The sequence below is a fragment of the Silurus meridionalis genome, chromosome 4 (genome assembly GCF_014805685.1).
Source record: "Silurus meridionalis isolate SWU-2019-XX chromosome 4, ASM1480568v1, whole genome shotgun sequence".
In the NCBI taxonomy this organism is placed as follows: domain Eukaryota; kingdom Metazoa; phylum Chordata; class Actinopteri; order Siluriformes; family Siluridae; genus Silurus; species Silurus meridionalis.
The window spans coordinates 14,125,463-14,150,471 of record NC_060887.1 but is presented as its reverse complement, the minus strand read 5'-3'; the positions used below and the strand labels follow the sequence as shown (position 1 = coordinate 14,150,471).

The following is a 25,009-nucleotide window of genomic DNA, read 5'->3' as shown; positions in this document are numbered from 1 at the left end:
TTTTCAGTTAAATGTAATTAAATTTCTATAGCATTTTTACCAGTGGACATTGTTCGATAATTCTTACATTCTGTAAAGTTGTTTTGAGACAAAGTTCATTTATATTTAAATGTACGTTCAGTATTTATCCTCAATGAGCAGCCAGGGGTGACTGTGGCAAGGAAAAACTCCCTTAGATGGTATGGGGAAGAAACCTTGAGAGGAACCAGACTCAAAATGGAAACCCATCCTTATCTGGATGACACCAAGCGTGTGATTATAAATCAATAAAATATTTAAAAGAACAGACAATGAGTAAAAACATGAGCACCTGAGAGTGTGATTGTGAGTAGTGTTATTTCTACTGTCTTATACAGTTGTGTAACCAAGGGCCAGTTGTTCAAAGGTAAGCTGATCGGATTCTGATTATTGGATTGGATCAAATCTTGAAAATGGGTTGTTCAAAAGGGAAAGAAGGAATCTGAAATCGGATTAGATCACAGAATCCAATCCTAGTTTAAATCTGGATCAAACCTTCACTTTGTGTTGTTCAAAACTTGTCAGTAGAATTTGGATAACTATGATCTAAAAAAAAAACAGGATTATCCTGATCCCAACAGGGGGTAGGATTTCAAGGTGGATTCCAGGAGGAAAATGTAGTAAAACTTTCAAATTGGTCAAATTATACATTTGTATCATTTAGTGTATATACTTTTATTTATATTTTGCACTTGACTTGTTTAACTGTTGTAACAGTGATAAAGTAGACATAGGGTACCAATTAAGCTATTCAGTATAGTAAAGTAAAAATAATGAAATATGAAATAATCCCCCAAACAGATTTCAATAACAAACAAAAATAATATATTAAATTTTTCTGTCATTCATCACCGTATATTAATAATAATAAAAAAAAAACAATCATCAGAGATGAGCCTGTCAAAAATAATGTCTAACAATTGCATCCCTTACTATATGTCCAGTCAGTCCCTCATTCTGACAGAATGCCAGAGGTTGGTCTGGTTCTTCAACAGGCTTAGGTGCATCATAAACATCATCACAGAGAGGGACATTGCGCCTGGTAGCGATGTTGTGCAGGACGATACACACTAGTATTATGTTGCATGCTCCCTGTGGTTCCACTCGAAAGTAGTTAAGGCATGCAAAGCGTCTCTTCAGAACGTTCATTTGCACATCTTGTTTTGCAATGAGCAGTGTTGAAGCGTCCTTTGCCGAATAATAATGATGATGCCTATGAATTACTTTTACAATGAGAGACTGAAAGAGCAAAAGCACAGAAATCAAGCTGACCAGACTGCAGCAAACCAAAGCAAAACTTCAGACCCGCCTTCTAAAAGCAGAGCTTGGAAATGCTGGTCTCTCCTTCTCAGATGAAACAGAACCCTGAACGTTCTTTATTTTGTTAACTATTGGACATTTAGCCATTTTATTATAGTTTCCAAAATATCCACAATGTATTTGTTAGTGTATATCTGTTTTATATTTTTTGACTCAGATGAGGGGTCATAAAATAAATTATGAATGGAAGTGGATGTTTGTTATTTTTGTGTTTTGTCTCAAAATAAAAAAACTGTTACAGTGACCCCATGTTGGCTCTTCTACCTGTTCTTTACATAGCTGATAGCCCACATTGTGATATGTTGTCCCATTTAAAGCACAGGTAATCCGGATTTGGTAATCTTAAAAACTGTGTATCTGGATCAGGGTGACCCAGTCCAATGTTGCTTTGAAAAACCGGTATAAAAGTAAGACGGATTACCTGATCCTGGATATGAAAAAATGGGATTTCCAAATCCGGATCATTTTGATCCAGATTAAATTTTTTTAACAACTGGCCCCAGGAGCTCATGAGCAGCTCATAAATTTGTTTATCTGAGCTTATTATTGATTCAACACCAACTCCTCTATCAAATGTTCAATGATTGAGAAACAGCGTATGTATAAAGTTGTTTTGAGTATTGATTAAGACTGTTCTTGAAAAGGCTGTCTTTTTAAATGTTGCATAGTATATTTGTGACCAAATCCATTTCTTCTCCTCTGTCAGCCATTGAGGAGTGAGAAAACTGCTATTAAATCCACACGGAAATATTCGAGTTTGTGCAGTTTGCTACAGATGCGGTTTGCGGGCTTTGACTGGTGCGCTCTTTGACCAGCCAATCAAAGGAGTTGAAAATGCAGACTTTTTGTACACCTGAAAATGGGCCTGGAGTCAGAACTTTGAAAGCAACATGAATTGTAATGTACAAGAGCCTGCAGTGCTGACTAAAAAGGACTTATGGAAGATAGAAATCTTTGACCCCCAGCAACATGTGATGATGATCACAGTCACTTATGACGAAAGCCTTGTGGGCTCGATCTCAAACTGCTTTTTGTTCCAGTAGTGCACAAGAGCGTGACCCTTTTAAAGCCTATATAGTTCGCGTTTAGTAATATAACAGGTATAATTCTGTGTTTAGATTTTATAAATATAATACTTATAATAACAAGGCAATAACATCAGTAATTTGTCTTCTTTTTTTTTGTCACTCAAATGAAGCAACTACAGCACACCGATTGGATTTCGGTCATGTTCAGTAAAGTCACGTGACAAGAGAATGTCTGTCACGTGAGCCCTTAAGCTTATTTACCTACTTTGTCACTAGAGCGCTTTCGAGCTGTAAAACATCCCAAGAGTCACTACTCGTCCTGGTAAGCTGCTCTTAAACTCCATTTTATTAACCAAAACGGCTGTGTGACTTTGTTTCGTAACGTATGGTTTTGTTTTTTTGAACGAAGGAATTCAGCTAGCTTGTGCTATTAGCGTTTTCAGCGGAAGCTCTGTCCAAATGTCATTTTTATCCCTATTTAAGAGCACTCAGTAGTGCACCAAGTCTCGCTTTATTACAACTACATAGGCCCCTAGATGTGTTTTGTACTCAGCCATTTGACATCGAGCCGCTGACTAGCCAGTTAGTTGAGTTTAGAGTCTCAAAGCTTTTCTTTGGGATGCTTCATTATTTTACACATTTTAATCAGTATTTCAGTGTATTAGATAAATAAAATGTTCAAAACGTAAACGTGTAGGCGTGTATACCGAGCAAATAAATCACATTATTGTTTTTGACATATCACTGGATGTGACTGCACTGCCATACAGAAGAGCTGTGTATTAAAGGTGTATTTCATTTATTTATTTATTTTACTTTCTCTACTTATACAAATACTATGCATGATAAGTAAACAAAATGGGCTGAAGGCGTAGTCCTGGCAAGTGTAAGTAGCTGAGAAGAAACCTGTCAGTCATTTAGTAGACTCTTGTAGAAGCTTCATAATCATGGGAGGGCCTGTAGTGAAGAAATGAAAAACAATCATACCATACTTACATTTGATCTGAACTAATTTGCATTGTAAATGTTTGTGCATTTGTATTTAAAGGTGTGTGAAATACAGTTTTAGGTTGGAGTTCAGGGACTTCATGTGAAGATCTTCAGTTTGATCAATACCAGTTAAACCAACACTGAAGGTGAGCATTACATTGTGAATACACATTCTGCAGGACTGACTCTGTCTGGTCCTAATTCACTGTCGTTTCTTTTTTAACAGCAACTCAGTGGGTGATTGTTTTCTTTGTCTCTATAGCACAAAGCGTTTCTCTAGTCAGCATTGGTACTGTAGTCATCATACACTCTGTATTAAACTCAATAAGCGTGACTGTCACGGTCTCTTCGAAACACACCCAAACATAAAGTTGTGTCTTGTTGTGATAAAGCTCTGGACTGTGTCCTTTTGTTTATGAGCTCTTATTAAACGAGATAATTTAGTCGAGTTTTTAAGGCTGTTTACGGATCTGTCTCACATTCGTATCCTAACTGTGTCAAACTTCCACTAAATGTGCCAGAAATGTACCTACACTATTTTGGGAAATAAGTTGGTAGGTAATGTTTAATGCCTTAAAGCATTATGCATCTAAAAGTATAAAAAAAATCTGTCTCTCTTACAGATGCGTGCAAGTGTTTATGTGTTGGTGTGTGTGCTGAGTGTGTGCCGAGCTCTTATCTGCCCTGATGGAGGAATGTGTGATGAAGGAAACACCTGCTGTCAGAATCCATGGGGCGGATACGGATGCTGCCCGCTGCCTAATGTAAGTGTGTTTATGCCAAAGAGAGCAATCTGTACACACAATACTTTATTACCTGTAATATAATAAGATCTATGCAGTCTGCTAAGTGTGTGTGTGTGTGTGTGTGTGTGTGTGTGTGTGTGTGTGTGTGTGTGTGTGTGTGTGTTTTCTTGCAGGCTGAGTGCTGTTCAGATCACCTGCACTGCTGCTATGAGGGAACACTATGTGATATGCAGCATGGGAAGTGTGTGAACAAGACACACACTCTGGAGTGGGTGAGGAGAGTCATAACCAAGCAGACCTCTCTACCTCAGGTAACACACACACACACACACACACACACACACTCACTCATTTCTACTCATTTAGAAACAATTCATTTACATTGGATTCCCATAGCGCTTTTAACATTTATACGTTGTCTGAAAGTATCTTTACAGAATAGAAGCATCATCAAAAAATAACGTTTACTTATATTTAAATTTGTATTTATCCTTTATAAGCAGCCTGGGGCTCCTCTGGCAAGGAAAAACTCTCTCAGATAGTATGAGGAAGAAACTTTGAGAGAAACCAGATTTAAAGTGGAATCCGTCCTCATTTGGGTGACACCAAGAGTGTGATTATAAATCATTAAAACATCACAAACGCCGGAGAGTGAAAAATAACAAGCGTGATTATGGAGTAATGTCGTTTCTCCAGTCTTATACAGTCAGTTGGAGTTGTGTAACCAGGAGGTCTTGATCAACACACAAATTAGCTCAACATCTAGAGATCATTATAGATTCAACACAAACTCTTCCATGCCAGAATGATTATTGATCGCAAAATGGAATATATCGAATGTTAATTTGACTATTGATTAATAGGTTGTTTATCCTCAGTCCATTTGTCTGAAATGAAGTGCGATCCAACTGGAGCTGGTAGATTTCTAGATGGCTCGGGATCTTCGCGGGGTCGGCATCTTCGTTTTAAAGGGCCGAAATCTTGATGAAGTGGCACACAATGCCTCGGGATGGGTAGAAGAGAAGCAGTAGAGAGGAATTCGCTTAATTGCGCTTTATAATATTAATAAGCACACAATGAATATTACATCCTGTGTGTGAGTAAAACGGTGGGTTGGTCAAGTGATGTTTTGTTTAGGAACTTAAATTCCTAACCGAAAGTCCTAAGGCATCATTTGCATCGTCTACATGAATGTTGAAATCTCCTGCTATCAACGTTTTTTTTTTTTTTTTTTTTTTTAAATAAATCAAGATTGATCATAAGGTCTGAAAGAACTTGAGCAAGATCTTAAAGAAAGTCAACTTAGGGCCTTGGAAGTCTATACAAGGTGACCAGTGTGAGAGAAAGCAGGAGTTTTCTATGTATGTCTGAAAGTGCAACATTAATTGCAAACACTTCAAATGATTTATACCTGAATCCTAATCTCTGACTAACAGTAAGAAGAACGCTATAAATAGTTGCTACGCCACCTCCACGACAAGTCTGACTGGTGCTTATTGGCATATTCTGACTGGGTTAACTCTAAAACCAATGTAATAATTTGGTTTAAACCAGGTTTCGGTTAGACAGAGGGCATCAAAAACAAGATCTGTGATCATTTTGTTCACAGTGAGTGATTTGGGTGCAAGCGATCTAACGTTTCGAATCACAAATTTTAGAACTTGTTTGTGTTTGCTCATGTGACCTTTTTTCCCTGTTTTAAGTGTATTAAGATTATTTCTAGATCTTGTTATGAATTTTTTTTTCTTTGATCTCACTTTTTGGGGAATAGACAATTTCTATAAAATGGGATATATGTGCACTTGTAACAATTACATTTGTTGAAAAACAGCTTTTATAATTGTGAATTGCATTATGACTTGTAACCCCAATTCCAAACATTTTTGGAAACCATATTTTAATCACAATGGTGAATCAAATGCCTAAACTAAAAAAAAAAAAAAAAAATTAAGAAAAGTCATTTTGAATTGCATAATATAGAGGGACATTTCTAAAATGATATGATGATGATTCCCGCACGGTTTTCTGCTCTCACAACTGAACCTTCACCTGTCAACGTTTTACGCAATTCGATGGTTTTTTCGCCTGCACTCAAAGGCAGACACAACCGACGTAATGTTTAGAACAGCGACCAAGATAAATGGTGTGAGACGATGTAAACAGCGCCAGTGGTAGTCGGTCTAACAGGCTACTGGCACAACCACAAACTCACCACTTGAACATTAAAATAACATTGAAGAGTTCATTGAACATTGAAAAAACCAACCTCCTGTTTGTGTTTTTGCCGCTCACAGGCAATAGAGTGTCCTGATGGGAGTCTGAATGTCCTGATGGCACGACCTGCTGTCAGATGCCTGATGGGTCTTGGGGATGCTGTCCTATGCCCAATGTATGTGTTTCTTTCTGTATGTCTGTTTCATTGTGTGTTTCACATACACACAAATACTTTTTGCCTGTGTATGTGGATTGTGTGTGTTTGGAGTTAATTAAGTTTGTGAGTGTGTGTAGGCGGTGTGTTGTGAAGATAAAATGCACTGCTGTCCAGAGGGCACGACATGTGATATCTCTCACTCGAGGTGTGTAACCTCCATTCAAGTCTCCATCCCTCTTCTAAGAAAATTCCCTGCTGTTCAGGAAGGAAAAAGAGGTATGATGTAATTTCTGTCACTTTCTTTACTGATAACCCTCACTAACAAATGTTATGATAGATAGAAAGAAAGAAAGAACTTTGTCATTGCATTGTACAGGTACACAGAAACCAAATGCAGTTTTGAGCTTGTATATGTGCATGTACTTTTCAGATGGACTGTATAATGAGGTGTCAGTAAAGTCCCCAGACAGCAATGATGGTTAACTTTAAAAAAACAACAAAAAAAAACAAACAAAAAAAAAAAAGCTTTTTACAGATATGTCCTAGTAAGTTAAGTCAATTAAACTTCTTTTGAATGATGCTTATTGATCTACTTTTTGTCCCTGTGTGTGTGTGTGTGTGTGTGTGTGTGTGTGTGTGTGTGTGTGTGTGTGTGTGTGTGTGTGTGTGTGTGTAAAGTGATTTGTCCAGATAAAGTGTCCAAATGTCCTTCAAAACCTGCCGAACAGAAATGTGACGAGTCATTTTCATGCCCACAAGATGCCACCTGCTGCAAGCTGGCTTCCGGAGCATGGGGATGCTGCCCTCTACCAAAAGTGGGTGCACATGCATACGTATGCGTGTTTTTATGATTTTGCATTTATATCCACGAAAAGCTATTTCCTGTTATCCCTTATCAAAAATACAGTTTCCTTTTGTCCCTTCTGCTCTACCAGCTATAAATATTTTATAAAAAATAAATGTATACTCTGATCATTGTATCAGCATTTACATGTGCTTATTTCTCAGGGATCTGACATTAGAGTCGTTATAGAAACAATATGGTTACTGTTTGTTTCTCTAGGCTGTGTGTTGTGAGGATCATCTACACTGCTGTCCCCACAACACTGTGTGTAATGTGGCGGCGGGGACGTGCGACGGTGTCCCTGATGCAGGCGTCCGCTTGACCATTCCCTGGCTGAGCAAGATTCCTGCTGTAGTCGTAGGGCCTGAGAACGAGCGCTGCGATGAGACCTCAACATGTCCAACGGGTACAACCTGCTGTAAAGAGAAATCAGGAACCTGGGCCTGCTGCTTGCTGCCACGGGTACATACACACGCACACACACGTTTTTACTGTATATAAGGATGCATTAACTCTTAACTAGTTGTCAAATATTCTAACACAAGCGTACATGTCTCTGCCCCCCCCCCCATCCCCAGGCCGTTTGCTGTGCAGATCATGAACACTGTTGTCCTCAGGGCTACAAGTGTGACGTTGCTCAGCAGTCCTGTGAACACACTTCTCTACCCAGCATGCCTTGGGTCAAAAAACAGCCAGCACAGAGTGTGACTCACAGCTCTATCTCTGAGCCCAGCACTAACATGGAGTCAAGCCTTCACCATAGAATCAAATGTGATGCCCAGACCAGCTGCCCCAGAGGCAGCACCTGCTGCTATATGGAAAAACTCAAGAAGTGGGGTTGCTGCCCTCTGCCACAGGTCACATAAAATCACACACAGACAATGCTTTCATTTGTGGTGGCCTACACTTTTATCCCCATTATATTACACTGTATTTATATATTCTTTATATATTTACTCGTCTCAGATTATTATTTTTATTTTTTTTTCGTTTTGTTTTTGTCTTTTAATTACACTTCTAATTATTTATTTTTTAAGTTTTTTTTAAAAATCATTTATTTAATCATTTTATTCTCTTATTCTTTTTCTTTTCTCTTCTCCTTTTTTTCCTTTTGATCTGTCTGCTTTTTCATTTACCCTCTTTTTTCACTTTATTTTCTTCTACTTTTTGTATATATTTTTTTATTCCTTCCTTATTTTATCTTCTATTGTCTTATTTAATTCAATTACTTATTTCCTTTATTCTGTATTTTTTTTCTTAAATTTTTTAACCTCTTGTTCTATTTCTTTTTATTTAATTCCTCTCTTTTTTTTGTTTTGGTGATTTATTCTCTCTATTCTTCTCATTTTCTAATACCTCGAATTCTCTATATATTTTTTTCATAGTCATTATTTTCATGTTTCTTCCTCTACTCTTAATTAACCTCTGTTAAACATAAGCTACTTGGGTTGCCTGGTGAGGTTGTCAAAAGACTCGACTCAACCAGGGGGTGTTTTATCCCACTAATCATGTGTTCAAGTGAATCATGATCTCTTTTTTTTTCCTCAATCTTCTTCTTCTAACATTATGATGATTATTACACAGTAATTATTATGATTTCATTGAATGAAGAACAATTCCAGATCATTTATTTGTAAGGTTAAAACCCTCCTCTGTCTGCAGGCTGTGTGCTGTTTAGACGGATATTACTGCTGTCCCAGTGGCTACATCTGCGATAAGGAGAAGCCGGCGTGCAGGAAAGGAAAACATCAAATCCCGTGGTTCAAGAAGCAGCCAGCCATGAGCATTGATGGGTCAGAGGTCAGGCACGACTTTGAGGATGTGAAGTGTGACAACACCACGAGCTGTGCAGCCGGCACCACCTGCTGCAGATTACGCACAGGGAAGTGGGGCTGCTGTCCACTGGTCATGGTGCGTCTGGGTTGGGTTTTAAGTGACTACTCGCGCACTGGGTCTCATATGCTGGACAGTAATGTTTCGTTTTCTTTTTTTTTTGTAGGCGGTGTGTTGTGAGGACCACGAGCACTGCTGCCCTCAAAGCTACACCTGTGACCTGCAGAGCGGAACCTGCATTAAATCTTCCACCGCGCACACCATTGCGCTCTCGCTCATACGTCCACTCTCTGAAGATGAGGATGATGTGATTTGTGATGCAACAAAACGTTGCTCTAAGAGTCAAACCTGCTGTAGAGTATCAGATGAAGATTGGGCCTGCTGTCCATTTGTGCAGGTAACTTTTATTTTATAATTTGAATTGAATTCCCTAGACTGATTTGGTCAGCATTTTCTGTCGCAGGTTATAGTGTCTGTAGTAATAACATTTTCATACGATTGTGCCACATAAGATGATTTGTGTAATTGTTGAAGTAGGAACGTTTTCCTTATGAAGCTATTTAACATTTTGTCAGCACTTTGTAACAATCAGAGGTAATGTTATGTTTTTCTTTGTGAAATGTAAAATTGATTGTTTATTCTCTTCTTCATTCTCTAGGCGGTGTGTTGCAAAGACATGAAACATTGTTGCCCTAAGGGGTACACCTGCGATCCTAAAAAACGTTGCACTAAAGCATCCCCACTCACTTGGTGGGACAATTCACGGTAGAGAAACATCACAAACACAAATTAGATCATGTCTCCCAAATCAGGAAAAGGGACTAAATAGTAGAACAGATTTTTTTTTTTTGGCGCTAGTAATCAGCAATGCTGAAATCCTTTTTGTTATCTGTCAAAGAGACCTGGCATTGAAACACACTGACACATTTCCAGTTTTCTTGGATCTGTCACAAATTATTTCACTTAGTTTGTTCATGTGCAAATTCAGCCGTCTAGTTTCCGCAAGCAGCTCACAAACATTTTTAGGACTTTGTGATTATCTATTTTTCTTTGTTTTCTTTACACTGTTTCTTCTCAGGTATGAAACACCTAGAAAGAACGTACGTGCTATTTTAATGAAAGCATTTAGGAGCATTGAGACCGAACTGGATGTATTGTGTTTCACCACAATTCAACAAATCCTAACAACTTTCAATTCCCCAAGCACAAGCTGCAAGTAAAGAATTAGTTGGCCTAAAATTCTTTCTAAACTTAAAATATAGCGGATAGTTACCACTATATTTGTTCCTGAACAACTGGATTCATTCACTGGTATTTTTTTTTTTATTAGCTGTTATCCAATGTTGCCTTGGAAGGTATATAGAAGAAATTGTATTTAAATTTTGTGACCATTTAAAACTTTGTCAGTACACTGGCCAGCTTTAAATGTTTGGTTTGTTTGCCTCTGATTGTGTAATGGAATGTTTGCTGCATGTTAAGATTATGGCAATTCAACAAGTTTTCCGAAACCAAGTTAGAATTTACAATTTTTATACCAGATACCTGTCTGAAATGTATCTTAGCTAGCTTGAAGTGACGTGTCCATGTTATTCACATGGTTTGAATCAAATTACTTATTTTTTTTAATTATTATTTTAATTGTTTCTGATGAAATTCTGAGAATAAACAATTTTAAAATGAACTTTTTTAATGACTGTTTTGGTAAACAGAAACCCCGGGTGATGTGCTGTGCCTGCCGATTGGTGTGTGCGATGAGTTACAAAACACAACGGTATGCAAGTTATGTCGCAAAACATGGATGGAATATCTAGGGGCTGGTTTTGACGAGACCCTGAAGAGGATTAGAAAATAAAAAGTACAAATAAAAAGTATAAAAGTAATAGTTCGAAATCATGGACTGCTTAATGATGTAATACAATTATATGGTATGAGAAATCGAGCTTTACTAGAGTTTAGAGCTTTGTTGTAAATACATTCAAGCATGTAGTTTATCTGACACACACTTTCCTGGTGTCTGTGAGCCAGTGGGATTAAGTTCCACTAGGACTGCGAGCGCGCGCCTGCGTGTGCGCGCGCCTGCGCGTGTATTTCTTGCTCTTGCCGGTTAACTCGCTTTCAGTGTGAATGAATCGCGAGAAGAGTGAACATTCAAACACTAATGTTGTTCTAACTCGAGACGAAGTTAAACCTGAACAGATGGGCTCTTTCTACCGGTATGTCCATAATATAAATCACTTTCCTGTATAGTGTGAATATTCGTAATAATCTGCATGTTTATTTAAAATGTAACTTTCTCAAGCATATAATCTTTATGTATATTCATGTAAAAAAAAAAGTTATGTAAAAGGTAATGAACTTAGAAGATACACAATTGTTGTATTCGATGTAATGCATGTTGATGTTTAAAAATGATCTAATATATATTTTGCTAAAATGGAAAAAAAATTAAGTTCATTCTGACTCATGAAATCATATCGTCAAAAGTCCATGAAGTCTTGTTAATATGGACAGTCTGCCCAGAGATGGAGTTGAACTTCAAAGGATGGTAAGTAGATCAGGAGTGTGAGACAGCTGGAGTAGTGAGGGAGAGGTGCAGTGAAACAGCACAGGAAAAGTGTGGGTGTATGTTGGAAACAGAAAGAGTGACTGAAGCAGCTGAGGCACAAGCTGCTGCTTGCATGAAAATGTCTCTGCTATTAATACCCCCACAGCTCTGATCCTACTATCTGCTCACTCACACACACTCTCACGTATTTATTAGTGTGCCAACAAAATTCTCTTTGTCTCTGAGATTTATGACCTGGCCTTCCCAATCTTGTTTTTCTTTCACAATAAACAAAATCCTTCTGGATTTACATGAAATGCTGTCACGTTCTCAAGATCTCCATCATTTGTCTAAATAAGTACATGATATGCTTTTGTCGTTTTGCACTTTGTTTTTCAAAAGTTTCTTTTCCTGCAGTTTGCATAAAACATTCATTTGCTATTTATGACACATTGGCAAGCTTTGTTTTTTATAAAAGACTCTCATATCTACTTTCCCTCCAGATAAAATGCTCTTGCATCTGCAAGTTTACAAAATAGATTTGTTGCAATTTGTACAAAATCTTCTCGCATCTGCTAGTTTTACCTCGTGTTTTCATAATATATGCTCTTACATTCATTAGTAAAAACCTCATTCCAAAAAATATGGACAGTGTGTGAAATGTAAATAAAAACAGAATGCAATGAGATTTGCAAAGCTCCTATTTATTTACAATAGAACATAGAAAATATATAGAATGTTAAAACTGAGGAAATGTAACATTTTAGAAAAAAAAAACAAGGTCATTTTGTATTTGATGGCTGCAACACGTATCAAAAACTTTGTGACGGGGAAGTGCTATTAAAATTAAACAAACATTCTGCAACTCATTAGGTTATTTGACAACAGGTCTGTAAGATGATTTGTTATAGAGTATCTCATAATCAAAGATGACTAGTTCTTCACCAATCTGTGAAAGATCTGTTCCTCAACATACAATTGCAAAATATCTTATCATTTACAGTACATAAAATCATCTAAAATTTCAAAGAATCTGGAGAAATCTCTGTGCACAAGGGACTATGGGAAAAGCAAATTGGAAAATTTGGAAATCAAATCAAATTGGCAGCACTGCATTTAAAACAGTCATGATCCTGTAATGAAATAAATCACAGCATGGGCTCATTAACACCTCCAGACATCATTGTTTATGAACACAGTTTGCCATGTCATCCACAAATGCAGGTTAAATTTCTTTCGTGCAAAGAAGGCATGTGTGAACATGATCCAGAATGCCACCATTTTCTCTTGGTCAAATCTCATGTAAAATGTACTGATACAAAGTTTAACATTGTTCTATGGTCAGACAAATCGAAATTTTTATTTATTTTTGTAAATAATGGACAACAGTCTATAAAGGATGGGGAACATCTGGCTTGTTTTCAGGGGTCAGTTCAAAAAGCTGCATCTCTGTTGGTATGGAAGAGTATTAATGCTTGTGGAATAGGCAGGTTGCACATTTGGAAAGGCTCCATCAATGATGAATAGTATTGTATATACTGGATTTAGAACGACAAATAATTCAGATCCAGAAAATGTCTTTTTCTGGAAAAGCTTTAAATATTTGAGCAAGACAATGCTAACTGCATCTATATCAACAGCAGAAAAGGCTGGGTGCTGAACTGGCCTGCCTGCAGTCTAGACCTTTCACCATTTAAAAACATTTGGCGCATCATGAAATGAAAAATACAACAAAGCACACCCAGAACTGTTAAGCAGCTAGAACACATTTTGGACAATTTTTATCTCCAACAACTTCAACAACTGGTCTCCTAAGTTCCCAGATGTATACGGACAGAAAATGTGATGCTACACCGGGGTAACATTGCCCTGTCCCAACCTTTTTAAAAACCTGTTGTAGCCCTCAAATTTAAAATGACCATAGGTTTTTCTTAAAATGGTTTAAACATTTGATATGTTTTCTAAGTTCTATTCTATTTACATTTTATACAGTGTCACATCTTTTTTTCAGAATTGGGGTTTTATGTCTCAGCCAATCGTTTTTATCTCACAATCATAAAAATGCTTTTACATTCAATAAACTGATTAATTAAGAGGAGAGCAGTTTGGGATGAAAGGTGAATAGAATGGCCTACATGCGTCTTATTACTTCCCTTTCTATCTCTCCTGTACTTAGTAATGAAGAGGACGATGAGTCTCTAATGCAGAACAGCACTGAGGAAGAGACCAAAATTACACCTGTGATTGCCCAAGCAGAGGGTATGTAGAAAAATCAAAAACCAGAGGTATAGGTGTGGGTATTGATGTGCCAGGTGTGGATATGAATGTTTAAGTATGAATATGAAAGGACTATTATGCAATTGCACTAAAAAGCGAAGGGTGAGTTAAACGTAGCTAATGACAAACTACAATTCCACTTGATAAAAAAAATATATAACCTTCAAAGCAGCTCTTTAGAACATCCACCTGCACTTTCTGACCAGACTAAATTAAGAATTGACCAGTACTATGGTACACATTTGTTATAACCGTTGTTGTTTTCTCCTTTGCAGCTGAGCAGTGTCAAGAATTCTGTCCATCTAGTATGAAACACCGCCTACTTCAACTACAATCTGTGGCTTCTTTCCAAAGACCATGCCCTAATTCACTCAATGAAGGGTCAACTCAAAAGAGAAACTCTGAATTTGGGCATTCCCCCAAAGCAGAAAAATCTTACAGCAGCATAGTGAGTCCTAGCATCCGTAGGCTTGAAGTAAGCTGCTGTTCCGATATTTACACCAGCTTTGGAGGATCTCAGTCCCATTCAGAATCTGTGTACATTTATGCTGAAAGCATCAAAGGTTGTGACACTTCCTGTTCTAATGTATCGGAAAACTGGGGCTTAATTTGTCTCTATACGGAGGTTGAGAACACCACTCAAGTGCCTAGATCTGAGACTGCAAAACTAGACAGCAGCATAGAAGCCTTGTTCGGATCGGAGTCTTCCTGCAACGATGAGTCTGTCAGTGGTGACTGTGATTCGGATTCAAGCGGTGTTAATGCAGATTGGGAGCAAAGTTTGGACTCTGATAACGACTCATGCAATTCGGTGTCCAGCTTTGCGAGGGCACAGTGGGGCTCTGCTTCAACCTGTTCAGGCTCTGCTGCCAGTGGTAATATCACTCACTGTGATTTAAATTCCTCATTCTCCATCACAGAACAAAATGGTGGCTCTTTTAGCAAGCATATTACGGCAGGGAACTATGACCCCTCCATTGGTCAACTCAAGGAAAAACATTTTAAAGGAGGACACCATGGCTTGCCAGTGAGCAATTTCAAGCCAGAACATCATAACTTGCTAGTTGGGCATTTTGTTAGAGCACACTGTGACTCTTCAGTCGACCATTTTGATAGAGGGCACTGTGAATCACCAGTTGACCATTTTGATGGAGGACACTGTGACACTCCAGTCGACCATTTTAATAGAGGGCACTGTGAATCACCAGTTGACCATTTTAGTGGCGGACACTGTGATTTTCCAGTCGGACATTTTGATGGACATTGTGAATTTCCAGTTAACCATTTTTATGGAGGACACTGTAATTCTTCAGTGAGCCATTTTGAGGTGGACTGTCAAAATTTGCCAGTTGGGCATTTTGAGGTGGGGCACCCTGACTTCCCTGTTGGTCATTTTGAGGCAGGACACTGTAGCTTGCCAGATGGCCAAATTGACGAGGCTCACTGTGACCTGTACAATGATTTTTCTGAGAGCAGAGGTCCAGTCTGTTACAGAGCGAAAGAGCATGACCATTTCCATTTCAAGGACAACTCTGAGCTTACATGGAGGAAACTTCAGGGTGTTGTAACTCATCCGGATCGGTATCGTGTTGCACCATTTTTTCACGAGATGATGAACGAGGCAGAGCGTGACAGAAATCAAGATAATCATGTAAAGATAAACAAAGGCTTTCTTTTCCATCCACAAAGGGTAAAACCTTGCGTATAATTGAAAATGTTTAATACTTGTGTAACAATAACCAGAAATGGTCTTCACAATGAAATGATTGAAGATTAATTCACAGTGATGCTTTCTATTAGTTTTTGCAGGCGAGAAACACAGAATATAGGGAAGGCCATGAGTATTCCATGCTTCGCCATGTACAGAATGGATCATATGGAGATGTGTTCAGTGTGCGTGACAAGCAAACTGGGTATACGTGTGCTGCCAAAAAGGTAAGATAATTAACACTTCATCTGTTTTTTCTTTAACATGTTTACATAATATTTTTGACTTATTGTCCTATAAATGCACTCCTTATCATATGTTATTAATTACTTATGCCTTATTAATTACTTACTACTTAAGTGGTGGAGTCTGATTGCTCAAAGGCATTATTCCCTTACACCCTTAATCCAACTGCCATCTGCAGATTCCTTTGAGCTGTTTCAGCTGGGAGGAAGTACGAACATGGAGCAGGTTGGACTCACCACGTGTCCTTCAGCTCTATGGCGCTGTGCAAGAGGGCCTGAATGTCATCCTTTTTATGGACCTTAAAACTGGTACATTCTGAGTTATTGCTAACAGTAAGTCCTTATTAAAATTGGCTCTAGAACCAGGGATCCATGTTTTTATGAGCCACGTATATGCATTCAGACATCAAACACCATTATGAAAAAAGTCTCTAAATGTTATTTTCACACCCCCTTTTCAGGCTCATTAGCTCAGTTCTTAAAAGCAAGTGGGCATTTTGCTGAAGATCTGGCTCTTTATTATCATCATCAGGTGTTGCAGGCTCTGGAACATCTGCATAGCAGAAATGTGATTCACCTGGATGTTAAAGGTAAGAAATGGACTCATGCATTCATTGGACATCAATTTCCATTCTTTAATTATTAAGTAATTTTGTGTGTGTGTGTGCGCAAAGTGGACAACGTTTTACTTTCAAAGGACAAGAGATACTGTTTCCTATGTGATTTTGGACTATCTGAGACGTTGGACCAGACTGGATACAGCACCAAGACCTTTCGTGGTAACACAATGTGCTTATCTGCAGACACACACATACAAACTTAAATTACATGCTAAAGCAAAAAAGTAACAGTACATCATGTATATTTTGTGTGTTACCATTTTAGGTAACGGTCTGCGTGGCACAGAGAGCCACATGTCCCCTGAGGTGGCTCGTGGAGATCCTCGCTCAGACAAAGCAGATGTCTGGAGTAGCTGTTGTATGTTACTGCACATGCTCAGTGGCCATCAGCCGTGGACACGCTACTACACACATCCGCTCTGCTTGAAAGTAAGAACCTCCCACCAACAAAACTGATCGGAATATTATACAGGATGGGCTGAGACACACTTCCTGTGTATGGAGCCATACAAAAACTAAAAAGAAAGTAAAATCACACAAATTGGCTCATATATAAGTTATGAATTGGTGAATTAATAAATAAAAAAAAAATAAATAAGTACATACATAAAATGTAGTAAGTAAATTAGTAATTATTAAATAAGTGAATGATTATATAAAGACAATTATATAAGTATGTACATTAATAAATACACGATTAAAAAATATCTTTTAAAAATTAAATGTCACTAATAAGTTTTTTGGGTTTTTTTTGACAAATAAATAATTTTTTTTTTTTTTTGTTTTTACAAACTGATCAGTTGAAATCAAGAGATTTCAATAAATCCGTGTTTTATACCTGTCTATATATACAGCATTTAAATTGTTATACAGCTTTAAGTTGATTACTTCCTGTATTGTCGTACAGATTGTGAGTGAGCCGGCCCCTCTGTGGGAGATTCCTTTTGGCTGCGACCCCTTGACCTGTCATGTCATCAAAGGTGGATTGGTCAAGGAGCCAAGAAAGAGGGACTCTGCCAGGGAGCTGCTGAAGAAAAGCAGTAGAGCTTTGTGTTCTGGTCAGTGGTGTTTGTGTGGTTATAAGTTTGATGATTAGGTTATCTGCTTTGGTGGTTATCAGGGCTGATGCTGTTACTTAGAATTTATGGATAGGATCTGTGTGTGTGTCTGTGTGTGTTTAGTAGGCAGCCCCTTTGACCTGGTCCAATCAGCTACACAGACTCTACCCTATGCCAAGACCTCCCCACCAATGCCAACACCTAATGCTCTCACCAATCCACTGTTGGTCCCACCCCCAGTTTCCATAACAACAGAAAAGCGTTCTGCTCCCAGAATTCAGTGGGTCAGCAGGTGGAGAGAACAAGCAGCTGAGGAGGATGAGAATGATTCAGAAGACACATATGAGGACAGTAATGGAGGAATGGATAGAACAGAAAGATGGATGGAGAAGTACTGGGGATTAGGAAAGGAATACACACTTACTGAAAATCAAAATGACACAGATGAAGAGACCAAGTCCTTGTCAGAAGAAGGATGGAGAGAAATAGCAGCTGCAGAAGAAAGGAATGAGGAGGAGGAAGAGAGTGATGAAGAGATAGAGAGTGATTTGGGGAGTTTGAGGGAGCTTGGAAGTAAGGGTGAGTGGGAGCCATTTCTTCACCTGCAGATCCTCTTTGGTTCAAAGCAGCAAAACAGTGGAGATGAATGGTCTGAACAGGATGGAGACTGTGTGCCATCTTTGATGACAAGTGAGTTAAACCTGAACCAGTTTCTGAATTGTTTACATCTTTATCACAGTGCTTGAGTTCCACTTTGTTTTGCCTTTTTTTAGGAAAGCGCTAACAATTTTCAAGCTAATCTCAATCCACAACTTCTACAATGGATATGTGATTGTCATCTTCAAGAATTCAGAATTATTTTTGTAGTGAGAAAAAAAACAGAAACCTTTTTTTAAGACACTTTTATAATAGAAGTTTCAGAGACGGTTGTTCAAATGAACAGTAAGCATTTAAAAAGTGTAACTATATCCAAATTTTTTGGCTCCCTGGTGGTCTAGTGGTTGGGATGCGGCGCTCTCAACGCTGCAGCACGGGTTCGATCCCCGGTCAGGGAACCAACCCCAGCCATTAGGGTTGCACAAGCCTTAGTGCCAGTCACAAGCCCGGATAAATGGGGAGGGTTGCGGATGATCCGCTGTGGCGACCCCTAATGGGAGAAGTTTTTACTATATCCAAAGTTTTTCACCCTGACAAAAAAATCCTCCCAATTATAAGTGCTTTTATAAATGATATTATTTAATGATGGTTTTGGAATGCTGTAAAAGCAAATTCATGCTGGAACAGATTTATGTCTCCTAGTCTAAGTGAGGGGAAAATGTAAGCTTTACAAGTATAAAATTCTGTCTCCAAAATTGTTGGGACATTTTAGGCAGAGGGAAATAAAGGCTAACACGTCACTTGTCCCAATACTTTTGTCTTTTATTGTGTATTTAGAAAGATTGCTCTGTTGATTATTTATTTGTATTGATTGGTTTTTTTTGTCTTATCAGGTTCAAATGACCTTAACTTGTGTGAGCGATTAACTCTTGCCTGCCATCGCAGCATTTGCACTTCTGATGTCGATTCCACTTACAAGGTGCACATCTCAGGTTGCCAGGTGTCATTTGTATGGCTGTTTACTTTATAACCCACGCATCTCACATTTCTGTTTCTTCTTTAAAGGGTTCTGATTGGTCAGATGACTTGAGCTCCGGTGTGTTCTCATCTTACAGCAGCCTTCCAGATGAGCAGAGCTTTAATGTGGATTGGTCTGTCTCCACCAATCAGCCACCTTCTTGCAGGTTTGAAGGTAAAGTTGCTCAGGTATCAACTGCAGTATGAACATTAAGTAGTCATGAAACCCAACTTTCTGTGAATATGTGACTGTGTGCATTTGTGTGTAGGCTTTGGAGTGGATATCTGGGTGGAAGATGTGAATGGGGATACTTTTAGGATCAGGGAGAGACGAAAGGTGAAGCTAGGTCATGTTGCTATGGGCATAAGTGCACAGGTAAGGAGTCTGATTTATAATAGTAATTAACTAAACGTATATTGGTGCTGTATGACAACGAATTGGTGAACTAATCTAATATAGCAAGGCTGATATGGTGCCCTGTTGTGTGTTTAAATGAAAAGATCTCAATAAGCGCGTTCAGTTTAGCTACGCTGGATGGGAAGCAAGTCTCCCATGACACAGAGGTTTTGGAGTCAGGCATGTGGCTGCTGTGTGTCTCTGCTGCCGACAGCAGCACCAGCTGGACTTGGAGGATCCGAGATGGCAAAATGGAGGTGCAAGAAGCTGATGGACTGCAGTCAGACACCTGTTCTACTATAGCAGCCTGAAAACTATGAACACCACATTCCCTTTCTTCACTTCAGTTTTGTGCTATTCTTTTTCCAAAATAGTAAAGTTTTAAAGTATTAAAAATGAAAGTGTTAACTTATTGACACAATTTCTTTTCCCCCTGAGAAAACATTTACTGAAACCCAGTGGCAGGCCATATTGTTTCACCACCTTCAGTGGTGTCCTACCTGAGTCAATCCACCTCTTAATACCATTATTATGATGCCACGGCTATAGAAACTACCAATACTATACAGAAACACAGTATAACAGCATTGCATCACAAACAGATATCTCATACAGCAAAATGAATGCCTAAATACACCTACATACATTATCTCTAGCAAAGCATCAATATGAACCTTATAAAATGATCCCAGGTTTTCTGTGGATGCTTGTGCATTTTTTTAGTGCATAATGGTTTTCTTGGGGATTTTAAATTAGGGCAAATTGTGTGTTTTTGTGCAAATTCTACGAAAAAGAAAACGCAAAGGTATAAATGGTTCTTGAAAAGTCCATGTTAAAAATGTCATTGTAAGTGTATCTGAGACCAAATCAAATTCTTCTTCTCTGTGAGCCAATGTGGAATGATAACACAACTATTAAATCCACACGAATATATATGCGTTTGTGCAGCTCTGACTAGCGGGTCGCCGTGTTCTGACGCTTGTGAGAGGGCCTTGGAGTAACCAAATTGCTGTCTGATTGGTTAAAGCAACAGCTTCAAGAAACATGGAGTTTATGGTAAAAAAGCATGGGGCCTTATATCAACACGTAATGTGGTAGCTAAAATGGGATTGGATAAAAACTCATAACGTATAAACCCAAGAAAACTATGAAATGAAGTGAATGGACTGTTGGGCATAATTTAATACATATTCATGGACAAAAACATATAAAAATATAAGTTAGTGAGTCTAATAGAGTTTTGTTAAGCAGAGAAGGGCTTGCTCGCCCTGACCTCCTGCCACTGCTGAAACCTTTTTATAACTTTTAAGCAGTGCGTTTATAGTGCCCCCTGGTGCTTGTCAGATGAATTACAAGTTTAATGAAAAGTGTTTTCCCCCTGACTGTGTTCCTCTGTTAGGCTGATTTATACAGTTTAATGAAAAATGATTTTTAAAAGAAAGCTAATCATCTGTATAACTGCTGAGGGTGGAGATTTCTGGGCCAGAAATATATAAAAAATTACTATTTTTTAATATGAGGCATTGGATTGTAATTACCCGTTAAAAAAAAAAGTAGAAGAAATATTATGAATCACTGAATCTTATTTGATAATTACAATCCTGGGAACTTTATAGAACTTCTGGGAACATTATAGACTTCTCCAGAAAATCTTCAATTTCTTAAATGAAAGTCTAAGTAAAAATTCTAGTTATTTATCTTGTAAGTCAATATTTAGGAAGTACTTTGGCAAGGCTTTGTTGTGATTAGCGAGTATTTCCTGCACTGGTTGACACTCTTTATTGACTGATTGATTTATTAAGATTTTACCTGTTACCCTAGTACAAAAGTCACATTTTTGTATGACGTTTTTGTCTGTATTTTTTTTTTTTTACAGTATTTATGATAAAGCTCATTAAAAAAATACAAATAAAAATGAAATGACATCATGGGGAAAAAATAAACAAATACAAATGACATAACAACATGAAATTTATATTGACACAATACAAAAATAATAAACAAAATCATTTTCAGTCTGGATTTATTAAGCGTTCAATATGCGTTCTGTTAAAAACAATACCAACGTCTGAGACTAAGTCCAGATATATAATCAGTCAGAGCTCATCTTAAAAAGGACTATACTTCTTCACAAGATCAGCAAGAAACAGGCCAGAACTAAACCACCCTAAGCTTTAAATGTTTCATAACTGAGTATCATTAATAGGCAGTTTGAAAAGCCAGAAATAAGCTAAATTTGTTTAATGATAAGGCCGTGAAGCTTCAACATCTGCAATTGACCTGCATTTCTACAGTCACCCTGTGACATTTACATCATTTGGCAGACAACCTCATCCATAGCGACTTAATTATTCAATTATCAGATCATTCAAGCAGTTAGGGTTAAGGGCCTTGCTCAAGGGCCCAGCAGTAACAACTTAGTGATGGTGAGATTTGAACCCTTTCAGATCAGAAGTCCAACATCTCAACCACTGAGCTACCCTTACTCCTGACATCACTGCAGGACATAACTCTACACAATTACTTCTTTTCACTAATAGGAATGCAGCATTTAATAACAACTAATAAATAGAGCATTTAGCGTGTTTTAGAGTGTAGTCTTACTTTAACCGTGAAACATGAGTGGTATCGTCACATTATTTTAAGGTGTGTCTGCGGTTTCGACAATAAACAGGATCGAATACTTCCTGCTTTGTTCTCATTGGAGCGTTGCGGTGAGAGGTGGGCGGGAACACCGCTTTTAATTGAGTCGATTGGTCAGTTCGTGGCTGTGGGCGGTGCTTGTGACGCCGGTGTCGGTGAGGTGTACATGACGCCATTTTGACGTGACAGTGGTGCCACTAGCGGTGACAGAGAACCTCTCCAGAAGCTTCGTAACGAGTTCAGTTCACTCGATAAGAGTAAAAAGTAAGTTTATTGCCATTATCATTCTGTTATTCCTCCCTTTCTCACCTTGTTGGAAGACATTAATTTCGTGTGACATATTCCTAGATAGGAAGTCGATCAGCTAAGTAAGCTAATTTTCCCCCATCACACCCGCATTTCGCCGAATACCACCTCCTGTTCCATCGTTGGCTCATAGCTTGATTCTTAAAATCGCTCGACCAATTAGTTAATCCTAGCTGCTTACGTGTCAAAAGTATTAACCAATCCGAAAGTTTGAGGCGGGATCTGTCAGAATGCAGGTGGGCAAAAAAAAAGCCTCGCTTATGTAGCTAACAGCTGGATGTCTGTCAGCTAACATACTGACTGCCTGATAGCTGGAATCCACCATTAACTCGTTTTTTGAAAAGAATAACTTTCTTTTTCTTGTTTCTTTTGGTTAAGTAACGATTATCAATAATTCATGACAGCTAGCTAGCCAGCGAAATCGTATAGAGAAGAGTTAGCATGTTCGCTTTAATGAATTCTGTCTATTTCTGTGTTTAGCTCTACTTGTCCAATCCTAATTGCTAAGATTTTAGCTTTGAGGCATCCATACAAACCGTTCATTTATTTCAAAATCTATTTTCACTATTGGTTCCAATATAATATTTAAATAATTAGCCCGGATTTTGTAAGTAACAATAAATGTGGCTAAGACCCACCTACCTTTTACAGGAAGAGGTCGTTTGATTGACATGTCAGATGACAAATCAATGGCCTCTACCCTCGGGCCGTTCAATATGCCTCACTATTAAATATTTGTAACAAACCAACCACAAGATTATAACAGTGTATATAAGTCTTTGCAGGTCCACATCAGACGAAGATGCACTATGATACATTGAATATCATTTTGCTTATTTGAGTTGACTTCAATTTTGTCATTTATGAAGTGAAATCAACCCACTTCCATGTATGTTTAAGATGGTTGTGATTTGTTTACTCATAGCACATACTTTCTCCTTCCTTCCCACCAGAACCGAGAGAATGGGGAATATGTTTGCAAATCTTTTTAAAGGCCTTTTTGGGAAGAAGGAGATGAGGATCCTGATGGTGGGCCTGGACGCGGCCGGCAAAACCACTATTCTGTACAAACTCAAACTGGGCGAGATTGTCACCACCATCCCCACGATCGGTACACAAACTCACTCAAAACACCTTGTTTAAGAACTGCGAGAAGTTTTTTTTTCAACCTTTTAATCACAGTTTTGTCACTTGCGAATGAAAGTGCAAACTGCAAAACAGCATAAAGGATTTATGGTACTACTTTTGTGACATCAGCTGTACTGGTACAGCAGAGAATTAACACTAGGCTACTCCTTTTGTTTTCTCAAGTTTTCAGTTTTATTGTTTCTTGAGTCTTTCTCTTCTTCTAAGGGTGTGTCGGAATAAAATTGAGTGTGTGTATGTGAACAAAAGGAGGCAACTGTGCTTGTACAAATAGAAGTTTTTGTGTCATGTCTCTTGTGCAGTTGCAGAGTTCCTGTTACAAGCCTGTAGTTGATCATTGTTTTTTACATCACTTTCTGAAGTGTCTCATTATTGAAAGCTATTTTGATTTGTTTTGTTTTGTGGTAATTATATATACAAAGCATTATTTTTTTAAATCACGCTTTACCTCTCAATGTTATAAAGTACTTAATATTTAATGACAAACACTGCCTTAGGAAACGTCACCAGATCAACAATTACACTTTGTTTTGTGCTTTTAATCTGCAGGCTTTAATGTTGAAACAGTGGAGTATAAGAACATCAGTTTCACAGTGTGGGATGTAGGTGGTCAAGACAAAATCAGACCCCTTTGGAGACACTACTTTCAGAACACGCAAGGTAACACACACAGACACGCACACATCCCACAAACTTACAATTGTAGCCAATTTCCTTTTGCTTTCTTTTTTGCAGTCCGAATGATGTCATTTTTATGAGTCAGGAAAACAAATTATGGGAGTCATGGAAATGGAATTTATGTCCAAATAACATAATTAATTCAGTATTAAAAATGATGCACAGCGTGTAAGACAAAAACTGTCCATTTACATTATTGTGTAAAATTGGTATGGGCATTGAATTAAAAGGTTCACATTGATGTGTCCATGCTTTTGTATATAAATATATAACTTGTTGTTTAATATGTTTAATATTGCAGTGTGTCATACAGGGAATTAGGAAGAATGTAAGATTTTTCTAACATAATTCTTGATTCTGTCTCACCCTCTGTCCCTCCGTCTGTCTCAGGACTGATCTTTGTGGTGGACAGCAACGACAGAGAGCGAGTAAATGAAGCGAGGGAGGAACTGACCCGAATGTTGGCAGAAGACGAGCTCCGTGATGCTGTCCTCCTGGTTTTTGCAAACAAGCAGGTGATTACCTTGTGCATTTTCTTATTCTTTTCTACAATTTAATTCAAGTTAACATGTTATTGAAAAAGTGGCATCATTAACACCTGCTGTTTATTACCTTTCTACAA

At 38.1% G+C, this 25,009-nt stretch overlaps 3 protein-coding genes across 5 annotated transcripts in view; all 3 read left to right on the top strand.

The window, feature by feature from the left end:
- Nucleotides 1-2,599: 2,599 nt before the first annotated feature.
- Nucleotides 2,600-10,831, top strand: grnb (granulin b). Its single transcript, XM_046847887.1, is given in 13 exon segments — nt 2,600-2,688; nt 3,430-3,502; nt 3,980-4,120; nt 4,276-4,413; nt 6,397-6,415; nt 6,418-6,491; nt 6,611-6,749; nt 7,152-7,288; nt 7,537-7,779; nt 7,896-8,174; nt 8,980-9,228; nt 9,317-9,547; nt 9,809-10,831. Coding segments are annotated over 11 exon segments (1,761 nt in total). The 5' UTR covers nt 2,600-2,688; nt 3,430-3,502; the 3' UTR covers nt 9,920-10,831.
- A 180-nt stretch (nt 10,832-11,011) lies between these two features.
- Nucleotides 11,012-22,255, top strand: LOC124384893. 2 transcript variants are annotated; one of them, XM_046847879.1, is made up of 14 exons: nt 11,012-11,363; nt 13,872-13,954; nt 14,248-15,662; nt 15,773-15,907; nt 16,105-16,234; nt 16,387-16,515; nt 16,600-16,704; nt 16,811-16,974; nt 17,453-17,603; nt 17,730-18,293; nt 19,094-19,179; nt 19,266-19,392; nt 19,487-19,593; nt 19,719-22,255. In XM_046847879.1, the coding sequence occupies exons 1-14, from the start codon at nt 11,275-11,277 to the stop codon at nt 19,923-19,925; spliced, it is 3,492 nt and encodes a 1,163-aa protein (XP_046703835.1). In that variant the 5' UTR covers nt 11,012-11,274; the 3' UTR covers nt 19,926-22,255. The 2 variants fall into 2 exon arrangements, with proteins under 2 accessions (XP_046703835.1, XP_046703834.1); XM_046847878.1 differs by having other exon boundaries at nt 17,727-18,293.
- A 123-nt stretch (nt 22,256-22,378) lies between these two features.
- Nucleotides 22,379-25,009, top strand: part of arf2b (ADP-ribosylation factor 2b) — a 5,162-nt gene continuing 2,531 nt past the window's right edge. Inside the window, exons 1-4 of one of the 2 annotated variants that reach the window (XM_046847896.1) lie at nt 22,379-22,521; nt 23,517-23,674; nt 24,259-24,369; nt 24,778-24,902. In XM_046847896.1, coding sequence (XP_046703852.1) covers nt 23,527-23,674; nt 24,259-24,369; nt 24,778-24,902 — 384 coding nt within the window. In that variant the 5' untranslated portion in view covers nt 22,379-22,521; nt 23,517-23,526. The other variant, XM_046847897.1, reaches the window with a different exon arrangement.

Coding starts and splice junctions, on each gene's coding strand:
- LOC124384893 (XM_046847878.1), top strand. CDS start 11,275: ATGAATCGCGAGAAGAGTGAACATTCAAACACTAATGTTGTTCTAACT. Junction 16,975..17,452: donor CACATCCGCTCTGCTTGAAA/GTAAGAACCTCC, acceptor ATTGTCGTACAG/ATTGTGAGTGAGCCGGCCCC. Junction 18,294..19,093: donor TGTGCCATCTTTGATGACAA/GTGAGTTAAACC, acceptor TTGTCTTATCAG/GTTCAAATGACCTTAACTTG.